This window comes from Rhinopithecus bieti, unplaced genomic scaffold, assembly GCF_001698545.2.
Source record: "Rhinopithecus bieti isolate Rb0 unplaced genomic scaffold, ASM169854v2 scaffold_65372, whole genome shotgun sequence".
Lineage (NCBI taxonomy): Eukaryota > Metazoa > Chordata > Mammalia > Primates > Cercopithecidae > Rhinopithecus > Rhinopithecus bieti.
The window spans coordinates 204,847-218,880 of record NW_016825415.1 but is presented as its reverse complement, the minus strand read 5'-3'; the positions used below and the strand labels follow the sequence as shown (position 1 = coordinate 218,880).

The following is a 14,034-nucleotide window of genomic DNA, read 5'->3' as shown; positions in this document are numbered from 1 at the left end:
TTTCTTTCTTTCTCCTTTCTTTTCTTTCTTTCTTTCTTTCTTTCTCTCTTTTTTCTTTTCTTCTTTCTCTCTTCTCTCCTTTCTCTCTTTCTCTCTTTCTTTCTTTCTTTCTTTCTTTCTTTCTTTCTTTCTTTCTTTCTTTCTTTTTTTTTCTTTCTTTTCTTTCTTTCTTTCTCTTTCTTTTTCTTTCTTTTTCTTTCTTTCTTTCTCTCTTTTTTCTTTTCTTCTTTCTCTCTTCTCTCCTTTCTCTCTTTCTTTCTTCCTTCCTTCCTTCCTTCCTTCCTTCCTTCCTTCCTTCCTTCCTTTCTTTCTTTCTCCTCCCTCCCTCCCTCTTTCTTTGGTTCATTCGTTCATTCGTTCTTCTTTCGTTCGTTCTTTCTTTCCTTATCTTTCTTTGAGACGGAGTCTTGCTCCGTGGCCCAGGCTGGAGTACAGTGGTGCAATCTTGGCTTACTGCAACCTCTGCCTCTTGGGTTCAAGCAATTCTCTCTGTCTCATCCTCCTGAGTAGCTGATGTTATAGGCACCCACCACTATACCCAGCTAATTTTTGTATTTTTAGTAGAGATGGGGTTTCACCATGTTGGCCAGGCTGGTCTCAAACTCCTGACCTCTGGAGACCTGCCCACCTTGGCCTCCCAAAGTGCTGGGATTACAGGCATGAGCCACCAGGCTTGGCCAAGGCTGTGTTTCAGTAAGACTTAATGTATGGACACTGAAATGTGAATTTATGTAATTTAATTTTCAAATGTCACAAAATTATTTTGTTTTGATTTTTTTCAACCATTAAAAAATGTAAAGCCATTCTCAGCTTATGTACCATTCAAAAGAAAGGGGTCAGCTTAGTTTATGGACCTCTGGCAGAGCACTGATTCTTCCTTCCCTCTGTTATCTTAACACTGGGAACTGGTGGGGGAAAGGGATGGTTTCCACTGTGTGATTTTTCACTATGCTTATTTCTTCCCTGAGAGAAAAAAACAAGATTAATTCCATGTAATCTACTCTATTAATAGTTCCCTCTCTCTTTTTACTTCCATTCACATTCTCTTTTGCAATAGAAGTAACACACAATATTGAACTCAGTGAACAACAATTACTGATGTTTTCTTCTGTGCTTTGTTTCGTTATTCTTTCCTGTTTCTTGATTTCCTCAAAACAGAGTAGTAAAATGAAGAAGGAAGGAATGGCTTTGTAAGAAATCAATTCGGCAAAGAATGGATGGAATCAAAGATATTCCCAACCACGTAGGTTTAATGACTGCCTACCGCAATACCTTAGGTAAGGACCTCCTCAAGCAAAGATGTGAATGATAAAATTCTCCTGGACCCTTCTCTTCATAATTGTTTTTCATACAAGTATTTGTCACTTTTCCACCAAATTATAATCGTTCTTTGCATAGAATTTCATTTGAATCGCTGAGTTGGGCTTCCTAATCTCTCATAATACAAAAAGAAACAGAACATGTAATATAACTTGGCCCCCCCTCCTTTTTTTTTTTAAGGTTTTGGTCCAGGCCATGTGATGTATTTATCAAAAAATAGGTGCACTAAAAATATGGTCTGCTTGACATGGATGCAAAATGGTTGGAAGAGATGTAGTTACTCATGACTCATTGGGAGATGGTAGAAGATACCAAAAGTGGTTTCACAGAAGTTGGTTCTGCATTTGCTTGTTTGTTTTGGATGAAATAGGAAGCATGCTCAGTGACTATACAGGTGACACCAGCTGAGGTGTCAAGGAATACATTGTAAGGGCATAGGCAGAACTAAATTTTATAGGATTGGAAAAGTGTTTCACGGAAAAACAAACTACAGAATTGGGTAAAAAGAACCATGGATTTGGTACAAGTGCCACATGGTACATGACAGATTGTGTGAGAAGATGGCAGGAGTGGACCTTTACAGTGGAACCTATTTTCTCACAGAACATAAATATGACTATGATTCCTTATCAGCAGTGTCTTCAAAAATCAAATTGAAAACAGGGTATGTGAATAGAAATGCAGCTCACAGACCTGCAAGAAATTCCACTCATCTTTACCAATTCGTGAGTCATTCCCTCGGCAGAAAACTATCTAAGGATCCTTAATTAAAGAACAATATAGACATTTTGGAGAAGATTTAGAACATGAAAGTAAATTGCAAAAACTAAGCTATATAAAAAAAGGGTTATACATATCTATTATTTAGTCTAGTGGGAAAAAAAGGACTGAGAAATTTGTAATTATTGAGGAAGTGGGAGGTTTGACACAAAGCATAATTATCAGCTATTCTCCATTGCCTGGGTGGACAGAAAAAGAGGAATTAGGCTTTGGCCATGAGATAGGAGGTGTGTGGGATGTGCGTCTTGTTAAACCACAAACAATCATACAAGCATAGAATCACTTTCAGGAGGTCTTCACAAAGGCTAGTATCTGGTGGGCTGGGTTAGTTATGTGCATATCTGAAGGAGGTGGCAGGCTATACCTTCTATCCCAATGAGGTGAGAAAAGTGAGAAGCTGAGCATGTGGATCAAACACTTAAATCCTGTGGGAGCCATGAGCTTACCAGAGTTTCCTAAAAGCAAATGAAAATAGGTTTTTCTTTATTCTTCTTTTGCTTCTTCATAGCTCCTTCTTCTAAAGAAAACCTAAAAGTACAACTTCTCCTCTGTCAGAACTTGTGTAAAAGCAATGGAACCTGTCCTCACTGGGTCGTCTAAGGCTGAAAACCAAACGTTTAGAAACTGACTCCTGGGATTTTTGAGCCTTTCGTTTTGATCTTCTAGCAAGAGAAATGTTCATAACATTGGATGCTCCTCTCTTTAAAAAAAATTTTCCTACCCACGGGGCAGTTTAACAGCTCCCACTGGTTCCTGTACGCTCAATAAGGGATGATGTTGGCATGCAGAGCGGTGAAACTGCACAACTGGAAACTTCTGGTGAATGAAGCTGATGAAGGCATGGTAATGCTGAGTAATAATTTCATTCCTGGCCCTTAAACACCTAATTATGCGTCTAATAAAGTAGAAGTAGACGATGTGAAAGACGCTGTCCTAAGAAAAAGACTCTCCAGGTCAAAATCCACAAGAGCACCTGGAACCGCGAGTAAGGAATAACTTACAACCTCACATACACTTATCAGGCAGCACACGTGACAGCAGCGTGGAGACACAGGATTCAGAGGCAGCTAAATAATCAGCATGGGATACGAAGGTTTTTGATCTGGTTAAAGATCACAAATATTCTTAATTTTCCCAGTTATGGTAAAATACAGAAATGGATTGTATATGAAATAGAGATAATGATAGCAAGATGTAATTAAGTCATTAAGTGATACCTTTAAAAAATAATCTTAGTAGTTTTAACGATTCTTCTTGTTTTAAAAGTTCAATTGTGAGACTAGACTCATTTCATTTTACACTTTTTATTCAAACTTACCTATGCTCAAACAATAATTCCAGTGAATTTTAAAAACACTTACCCTGTAATAGGCACATTTTCAATTTACACCCAGGGATGAAATGCATTATTGTGTTATTATAAAATGCATTTTGTGACTCAGTTGAATTTTCCCTCTATGATAGCCATACTGTGCTGTGCTCAGTACCTGAATTTATAAACAAGTCTAGGTAGCTGATGGGTAGTGGATACATAGTCCTGAGTTTGTTTTTGCTGGTCCATGTCCAAACCAGAGCAGCTATGTGCTGTTATTGAACTTTCACTCACACTCTAAATTCAGAATTCATATAGCCTTTATTCTATCCACAGTCATCTCACAAATCTACTTTTGGAGGGATAGCATTAAGAGATTAAGTGGTAAACACATACCCCAATTCACTTTAATGAACAATTCACCCCTGAATGGTTTATACAAACAACTCTAAGGATACAGTAACACTATTCAATAGTGGTTTTATTCATAGATTTATATGTGAAGGAAAAGGTCTGACTTGATGCAAGCCTGCCTTCTTGGCCCTGCCTCAACTTTAACCACAGCAATGGCTAAGCTGTCCTGAGTCAATGGACCCACTCACACAGAATTCACTTCATCTGTACCTTGAGGCTTGTGACAGTTGTCTCAACCCTCTCCTCAAATGATTTGAAAGTAGGAGAATTCCTAAAATAACAAAAAGAGAGAGGTCAGCTCCAAAGGCCTAGCTGTCTTAGCAACCATGCTGTTTGGTTTTCTGCTCATATTTGTAAACATGGCCTCTGCAACAGAGCTACCTGTCAGCTTGCCATCTACACCAACAACGTTTTAAAATGTATGTCACTCTTCCGTTAGGTTAGGTTCAGAAACCATAACCTGACATGGAGTTTTTCTAGGTAAAATGATCAGATACTCAACTATACAGTAAATAATATGATATTTGGCAATGACACAACTGTAATAATTCCATGGTACACTGTAAATCATTTCCAATGAGCCAGTGGAGCAATAGGTACCTTAAGTTTTCATTTAGCATTTATTGTTTCTATCACAACACTCCTCTTCCTGACTCAGGATTTTTAGTAAGCAATGGAAAATCCATATGAAGAATGTCATGTTTGAGTTTTGCCACTTGGCAGTATTTAAAGTTATTTATTTCAGCAAATGTGAGACAATTTCAGAAATAGTGCAAGGAAAAAAAATGTTCATATATTTTTTCTTTTCCATGCCTTAGAAAAATAATCATTTTGACAACTCACATGAAGTGGTGTTTTGGAAAGTTAATGCTTTCATTATTTTAAGATGAAACATACCCATTACCTACCTAACGCCCAATCAAAATGGTGTTATTAGCAAGCGTTATTTTTCCTACCAAATAGGATATATCTATTTGTTCTCTTACCAAACAGAACCTTTGCAGCCTAATGGCTTTTCTTTTTTCTTTTCTTTCTTTCTTTCTTTTTTTTTTTTTTTTTTGATACAGAGTCTTGCTCGGTCGCCCAGACTGGAGTGCAGTGGTGTGATCTTGACTCATTGCAACCTCTGCCTCCAGGGTTCAAGCAATTCTCCTGCCTCAGCCTCCTGGGTAGCTGGGACTACAGGTGCCCACTACCACATCCAGCTATGTTTTTTGAATTTTAGTAGAGACGGGGTTTCACCACGTTGGCCAGGCTGGTCTCGAAGTCTGACCTCAGGTAGTCCACCTGCCTCGGCCTCCAAATGTGCTGGGATTACAGGCGTGAGCCACCATGCCTGGCCCCTAATGGCATTTTATTTGTGAATCATTCATTGTGTTAAATAATCTATATATCATTTTGTTGCTTTAAGCTTAAAAACTTCATTTGGTGCTTCCTGGTGTTCTATATTGGATTTGGCTCCATAATATAATTTAATGATATCACTACCATTAAAAATATCATCAACTCCTACTAAAGAAACAGGAACTGAACTAACTGTATTTTAAATCTTGTATCCATGTCAGCTTTCAGCAGCAACAACTGCCATCATTTTCAGATCAAATAATTCAACTAAATGTTGAATTAATAAGGCACTCATTATTCTCTCTTGAGTGCAAAAAAAAAAAAGTAAAATAAGAGGAATGGCCTAGAAAAACTTTATAAAGGAGAATGACTATAGAATATAGGTTTCATTGCATAGTGCAGAATGAAGTATCACACTTATACTACTAAAAGGCAATGAGCATAGATGTTCATGAGTGAATATGGGAATTGTCTCCTGGGTCTTTGGTGCTCCACAGGGTCAGAAATGTACTTGCATTCAGGCTGCACAGATTAACAATGGTGAGTTCAGAGGGTCCTGACATGGCATCACATTTTGTGTACGACTCAAACACGAGTCAAATTCCTATGGGTGATCCTCCATAATCCTGTTTCATGATGAAATATTAGTAAAATTATATTTGCACGACTCAAAAAGTATATAGTTATTGGCACTTCATTTCCATTGCAGATTTTACTTGACCAAGCCTGCACACATGACTGCCTGTCATCCATCAGTTACACAAACCCACAGTGAGGAAATGGTTCATGGGTATATGTTAGACAAGCAAAATAATTTTTTTTCAAGTTAGTTTCAGGCAAGCTCATGCGGACTGCATTTGACCCATAAGCCACTACCAGATGAATTCCTGGTCCACAGGGGAAAACCATGTTAATTTTTGCAAGTCTTCTTCTGACACCCAGATTCAAAACTTGACAGGTAAAGGGGAACAGAGCTTTAGGTTCCACTACCCGCCTTGGGTATTCTTATGCTAGGGAGAGCAAGCCATTCAAAGATGAACTAAGCAATCTTGAATCTGTACTCTCTGTTTACCACCAAATACAGAGAACTAAATACTGTGGTTAAATTTCCAAATCAACCAATTAACCACATAACCCCAGTGCAGAAGAGCCTTCCTTCATAAAATACAATAGAACAGATATTCATCTAATTAAATTATACTAGGATACATGCTGGAGAACAGGGAGAAACTCTTTAATCAGATTTAATCAGATGTACAACTTCAATCAGATTTGATCAGATGCACAAACTTTTAGCACTGCAAATGACCCTAGGAAGAATTTGGCTTCATGTCAGTTAAAAAACAGAGGAAAAGATTATATATATAAAGAATCTGGCTTCAGTGGTCTCAAACTATTGAAAGTAACTGAACTCCTTCTATAATGCACTCAAACCACAATATTAATATAAAGCAGGTAGAAGAGGCATAGCTCTGACTGAAGTGGGGGAAGATCCCAAAGGCTTCATCTCTAGGCAGCCTTAGGGCTCAGTGGGTGGAGGGGAACCTTTGGCAAGCAGCTGATCCCGTTATAGCCTCTTATTCTAAACATGATGAAGCTGATACCATTGAGGTGATTTTCCAATGAGTGCAAAGTTAATCCTTGGCAGAACTGGGCTAGAGCCTGCATTTTCTGATTTTCAATTTAACACTCATTCCTGTCTTGCTATTAGTTTAATTTTATCTGACTGCATCACTATGCCATGCAAACTTGAAGTGAGGAATGTCTTTCTCACCAGTTTTTATCTGGTCAGTAATTATACTGGCATTTTATTATTTAAAAAACATCTCACCTTAATATCTACCTTAAAAAATCCTAATGATATCCTTTCTAGAACTTTAGCTTTCTTAGTCTTCAATCCTTTCATTTAAACTTTCCCCCAGGCTGGCATTTAATTCTGCTGAAATGAGAAACCCAAGTTTACCTTTGCAAGATTGCTTGGCATGTTCAGACACTGTGCTAAGTGCTTTATGTAGGTTCCTTTGTTTATGCCTCACAAACACCACATGAAGTAGGTCTTATTTCTTGTAATATATGGATAAAAGAATTGAGGTTAGGTCACTTGCCTTGAGTCACACAGGAAAGGCTAGATTTAAGCCAGGATGTCTGGTCAAAAGCCCAAGCTACACAATTCTTCTACAGAATTGTCAACCTTTTCTTCTGAAGACCATCAGCAATTTCCTTTCGCATAAAGCAGGGGAACCCCATAAGTAAATATAAATAAAGTAACACTTTAAACACATTCCATATTAATATTACATAAAATATTTTACACACATTACCTCATAGCAGGCATACTTATGGAATGGCGAATGGAGTAGCTTCAGAGCAAAAGCAGATTAAAGGGGAAAAAAGAAAAAAGAAGAGAGCACACATAAGTACATGAAAAACTCCCTATTTGTAGTTCTAAAACAGCAATTCCAAATATCTGAAATATTCCCTGCCCATCCAACCAAGATGATATTTGTTTTTGTTGGGTATAATAGGCATAGTCAGCTTTCAAGGGTATAAATGAAAAGTAGATGGTGGATCCACAGTTGCATATTATTTTACTTTCTGCAGCCTCCTTATGCCAGGAAATCTGAGAATGTCTGGTTTCTCCCAGGTGAGCCCAGTAGCCCATGGACATCTTCTCCAGGCCCAGCTTAGGTCTCTACTCCCTTCTGCTCAGGAAGACAGTAAGGAGCAAAAGGCAGTACCCAGGAAATAGAGCCAGGCAGGTAGAAGCTAATCATTCCATGGTAGAGAAACTGGCCAGAGGAAAGCAAGAAGTTAACATAAGACTTTCAAAGAAGCACATGGCAGGCAAACACAGTTCTCACAGGCCAATGTGAGGGCAGGGACTTCTGCATCCATTCTGGTTTGATTGTCAGGATGATTGATTTGTACCAGATGATAGTCAAGAACATCTGGTGCAAATACAAACATTCCTGAGAATTTTAAGAGATTTAGACTTCTCATCCTATTAATCCTAGTAGCTGATTCATCTTCCCTCTGGTTGACTGCCTGTTACTTTCTATTGAGTTCCACTCAGAAATCAGGCTGGGTAGGGTAAGGAGTACAATGGGTCCATTTTCGTGGCCTAGTGCTGGATCCCACCTCACACTTTTCAACAGCATCCCTGCTTTCTCTTCTCTCAAGAAGCTAATAGTTCAGGGACCAAATCTGTCACCCTTCCCTGATAATATCCATTAGTATGGTTAGCACTTTGCTAGAACACAGAAAGAAAAGGACAAAGAAATTCATGGGATACTTACGGTCTTACCCTAGACACTCGATTTAGAAACTATTAGGCAGATATTTCCTCAGAAATTACACTTAAAACGCATCACTAAAAGAGCCTAATCTGCATTACCAATTGGTGTATCTCTGTAAACATAGACCACTTTCTTAGGAAAAAATTTTTTTTAAAAAGTATATAATAAGATTCCAGCTAAAAGAAGGCTTAGTTCAGGGACTTGGGACTAACAATCGCAAACTTCTTAACATATGCGCTTTTCCAGTAACCTTTCTTCCCTTCAACTTCAGAAGGCACAGAAAGCTGAAGGTGAAACATCAACACAAATTACGGGTACAAGAAATTCACAGAAACATGACAATCTACAGAAANAGCAAGCGTTATTTTCCTACCAAATAGGATATATCTATTTGTTCTCTTACCAAACAGAACCTTTGCAGCCTAATGGCTTTTCTTTTTTCTTTTCTTTCTTTCTTTCTTTTTTTTTTTTTTTTTTTTTTTTTTTTTTTTTTTTTTGATACAGAGTCTTGCTCGGTCGCCCAGACTGGAGTGCAGTGGTGTGATCTTGACTCATTGCAACCTCTGCCTCCAGGGTTCAAGCAATTCTCCTGCCTCAGCCTCCTGGGTAGCTGGGACTACAGGTGCCCACTACCACATCCAGCTATGTTTTTTGAATTTTAGTAGAGACGGGGTTTCACCACGTTGGCCAGGCTGGTCTCGAAGTCTGACCTCAGGTAGTCCACCTGCCTCGGCCTCCAAATGTGCTGGGATTACAGGCGTGAGCCACCATGCCTGGCCCCTAATGGCATTTTATTTGTGAATCATTCATTGTGTTAAATAATCTATATATCATTTTGTTGCTTTAAGCTTAAAACTTCATTTGGTGCTTCCTGGTGTTCTATATTGGATTTGGCTCCATAATATAATTTAATGATATCACTACCATTAAAATATCATCAACTCCTACTAAAGAAACAGGAACTGAACTAACTGTATTTTAAATCTTGTATCCATGTCAGCTTTCAGCAGCAACAACTGCCATCATTTTCAGATCAAATAATTCAACTAAATGTTGAATTAATAAGGCACTCATTATTCTCTCTTGAGTGCAAAAAAAAAAAGTAAAATAAGAGGAATGGCCTAGAAAACTTTATAAAGGAGAATGACTATAGAATATAGGTTTCATTGCATAGTGCAGAATGAAGTATCACACTTATACTACTAAAAGGCAATGAGCATAGATGTTCATGAGTGAATATGGGAATTGTCTCCTGGGTCTTTGGTGCTCCACAGGGTCAGAAATGTACTTGCATTCAGGCTGCACAGATTAACAATGGTGAGTTCAGAGGGTCCTGACATGGCATCACATTTTGTGTACGACTCAAACACGAGTCAAATTCCTATGGGTGATCCTCCATAATCCTGTTTCATGATGAAATATTAGTAAAATTATATTTGCACGACTCAAAAGTATATAGTTATTGGCACTTCATTTCCATTGCAGATTTTACTTGACCAAGCCTGCACACATGACTGCCTGTCATCCATCAGTTACACAAACCCACAGTGAGGAAATGGTTCATGGGTATATGTTAGACAAGCAAAATAATTTTTTTTCAAGTTAGTTTCAGGCAAGCTCATGCGGACTGCATTTGACCCATAAGCCACTACCAGATGAATTCCTGGTCCACAGGGGAAAACCATGTTAATTTTGCAAGTCTTCTTCTGACACCCAGATTCAAAACTTGACAGGTAAAGGGGAACAGAGCTTTAGGTTCCACTACCCGCCTTGGGTATTCTTATGCTAGGGAGAGCAAGCCATTCAAAGATGAACTAAGCAATCTTGAATCTGTACTCTCTGTTTACCACCAAATACAGAGAACTAAATACTGTGGTTAAATTTCCAAATCAACCAATTAACCACATAACCCCAGTGCAGAAGAGCCTTCCTTCATAAAATACAATAGAACAGATATTCATCTAATTAAATTATACTAGGATACATGCTGGAGAACAGGGAGAAACTCTTTAATCAGATTTAATCAGATGTACAACTTCAATCAGATTTGATCAGATGCACAAACTTTTAGCACTGCAAATGACCCTAGGAAGAATTTGGCTTCATGTCAGTTAAAAAACAGAGGAAAAGATTATATATATAAAGAATCTGGCTTCAGTGGTCTCAAACTATTGAAAGTAACTGAACTCCTTCTATAATGCACTCAAACCACAATATTAATATAAAGCAGGTAGAAGAGGCATAGCTCTGACTGAAGTGGGGAAGATCCCAAAGGCTTCATCTCTAGGCAGCCTTAGGGCTCAGTGGGTGGAGGGGAACCTTTGGCAAGCAGCTGATCCCGTTATAGCCTCTTATTCTAAACATGATGAAGCTGATACCATTGAGGTGATTTTCCAATGAGTGCAAAGTTAATCCTTGGCAGAACTGGGCTAGAGCCTGCATTTTCTGATTTTCAATTTAACACTCATTCCTGTCTTGCTATTAGTTTAATTTTATCTGACTGCATCACTATGCCATGCAAACTTGAAGTGAGGAATGTCTTTCTCACCAGTTTTATCTGGTCAGTAATTATACTGGCATTTTATTATTTAAAAAACATCTCACCTTAATATCTACCTTAAAAAATCCTAATGATATCCTTTCTAGAACTTTAGCTTTCTTAGTCTTCAATCCTTTCATTTAAACTTTCCCCAGGCTGGCATTTAATTCTGCTGAAATGAGAAACCCAAGTTTACCTTTGCAAGATTGCTTGGCATGTTCAGACACTGTGCTAAGTGCTTTATGTAGGTTCCTTTGTTTATGCCTCACAAACACCACATGAAGTAGGTCTTATTTCTTGTAATATATGGATAAAAGAATTGAGGTTAGGTCACTTGCCTTGAGTCACACAGGAAAGGCTAGATTTAAGCCAGGATGTCTGGTCAAAAGCCCAAGCTACACAATTCTTCTACAGAATTGTCAACCTTTTCTTCTGAAGACCATCAGCAATTTCCTTTCGCATAAAGCAGGGGAACCCCATAAGTAAATATAAATAAAGTAACACTTTAAACACATTCCATATTAATATTACATAAAATATTTTACACACATTACCTCATAGCAGGCATACTTATGGAATGGCGAATGGAGTAGCTTCAGAGCAAAAGCAGATTAAAGGGGAAAAAAGAAAAAAGAAGAGAGCACACATAAGTACATGAAAACTCCCTATTTGTAGTTCTAAAACAGCAATTCCAAATATCTGAAATATTCCCTGCCCATCCAACCAAGATGATATTTGTTTTGTTGGGTATAATAGGCATAGTCAGCTTTCAAGGGTATAAATGAAAAGTAGATGGTGGATCCACAGTTGCATATTATTTTACTTTCTGCAGCCTCCTTATGCCAGGAAATCTGAGAATGTCTGGTTTCTCCCAGGTGAGCCCAGTAGCCCATGGACATCTTCTCCAGGCCCAGCTTAGGTCTCTACTCCCTTCTGCTCAGGAAGACAGTAAGGAGCAAAAGGCAGTACCCAGGAAATAGAGCCAGGCAGGTAGAAGCTAATCATTCCATGGTAGAGAAACTGGCCAGAGGAAAGCAAGAAGTTAACATAAGACTTTCAAAGAAGCACATGGCAGGCAAACACAGTTCTCACAGGCCAATGTGAGGGCAGGGACTTCTGCATCCATTCTGGTTTGATTGTCAGGATGATTGATTTGTACCAGATGATAGTCAAGAACATCTGGTGCAAATACAAACATTCCTGAGAATTTTAAGAGATTTAGACTTCTCATCCTATTAATCCTAGTAGCTGATTCATCTTCCCTCTGGTTGACTGCCTGTTACTTTCTATTGAGTTCCACTCAGAAATCAGGCTGGGTAGGGTAAGGAGTACAATGGGTCCATTTTCGTGGCCTAGTGCTGGATCCCACCTCACACTTTTCAACAGCATCCCTGCTTTCTCTTCTCTCAAGAAGCTAATAGTTCAGGGACCAAATCTGTCACCCTTCCCTGATAATATCCATTAGTATGGTTAGCACTTTGCTAGAACACAGAAAGAAAAGGACAAAGAAATTCATGGGATACTTACGGTCTTACCCTAGACACTCGATTTAGAAACTATTAGGCAGATATTTCCTCAGAAATTACACTTAAAACGCATCACTAAAAGAGCCTAATCTGCATTACCAATTGGTGTATCTCTGTAAACATAGACCACTTTCTTAGGAAAAAATTTTTTTTAAAAGTATATAATAAGATTCCAGCTAAAAGAAGGCTTAGTTCAGGGACTTGGGACTAACAATCGCAAACTTCTTAACATATGCGCTTTTCCAGTAACCTTTCTTCCCTTCAACTTCAGAAGGCACAGAAAGCTGAAGGTGAAACATCAACACAAATTACGGGTACAAGAAATTCACAGAAACATGACAATCTACAGAAAATCTGTTTTTGTTTCTCCACTTTACTTTCTAGAAGCTTTAGAAAACACATATAACTTTCAATCTCCACTTTGTTTTTTCTTCTTCTTCTTCTAATTCTATGAACCTCTGTCAACACCGGAAAAAATGGTGCAGAGAAAGAGACTCCTGAGAGATTGTTCAGCTAGTGAAATGGTGTAAATGATTCAGAAATGAGATACAGACGTACCCCAATAAGTTCAAATGTATTAAGTGCCCTATAAACTATCTTCCTGGTCACGGACACTCTCTGGAAAACAGAGTGTAGTTTTGTTGGTTCAGACATAGTGTGAAAGAAACAGGGAGCCCTGGGAAGCAAGGAGGCAGCAAGGCAGTGGGCAGAGCCCCACACACAGCCCCGTGGCGCTTACCCGATGGAGTGAGACCTGCAGCCAGGAAGCACAGGAGAGAAGAGCAGAAGCAGAGTTAGCAAACAGTAGGCGGGGAAACAGCGCACTGCCCTTGGTGGTCCCCTTTCAAGGGCCCCAGGGCAGAGACGGGGTAGCTTCATTTCCCGCTCTTGATTACACTTTTTAATGTCTCTGACAAATCATTTTACCAACTCAGGTTTTGCTTCTAACTGTTATTCCTATACGTATATAACATTGATTGGACTGTAATAAAATGACATGCCCTTCTCCAACCATTTTGTCTCCACTGGATCACAGTTTGAACAAATTAATTGAGAAGTTCCCAGAAGATGCCAGTGTTATTAGAAAAATGATTCCAACCACTTGGATTTCTTCAGAGTACATTCCTAAGTGTGACCTCATTTTAACTTTACAGGAAACATTTTGGTTAAGTGGGTATTAACAATGTTACTTTATGGATGGAGAAAGGGAGTGGAAAATTCCATGACAATCAGGTTAAAATGAGAATCTTACTTAGCCCAGAAAATACAACTAATTTTACAAAACATACGAATTAAATCCTAACATAATGCTTTTTTTTTTTTTCCAGCGCTTAAAAGGCCCAAATTCTAGGTTTTACAAAATCTGTAAATATTAATTTGGAGTGATTTTAAAGAAAACTGAGAGGTGCTGTTTTCTTCCAAGGTATCTGAATTTTGCTGGTGATGTTTTGAATAAATCCAGAAATTTGTTTTCAGAATGCACAAAATGTTATAACATAACTA

At 38.4% G+C, this 14,034-nt stretch overlaps 1 protein-coding gene across 10 annotated transcripts in view; it reads right to left on the bottom strand.

Moving 5' to 3' along the window:
* TPD52L1 (TPD52 like 1) overlaps window positions 1–14,034 on the bottom strand; it is a 108,558-nt gene that overhangs the window by 3,002 nt on the left and 91,522 nt on the right. For 2 of the 10 annotated variants that reach the window (XM_017863023.1, XM_017863026.1), the window contains exons 5-6: window positions 11,560–11,598; window positions 4,037–4,097 (exon numbers count right to left, since the gene is read on the bottom strand). The exons of 3 other annotated variants lie outside the window; for them this stretch is intronic. In XM_017863023.1, coding sequence (XP_017718512.1) covers window positions 4,037–4,097; window positions 11,560–11,598 — 100 coding nt within the window. Of the gene's footprint in view, window positions 1–4,036; window positions 4,098–7,491; window positions 7,531–11,559; window positions 11,599–13,270; window positions 13,286–14,034 lie in introns of all 10 variants that reach the window. 5 more of the 10 variants (XM_017863022.1, XM_017863024.1, XM_017863027.1 and 2 more) reach the window with 5 other exon arrangements.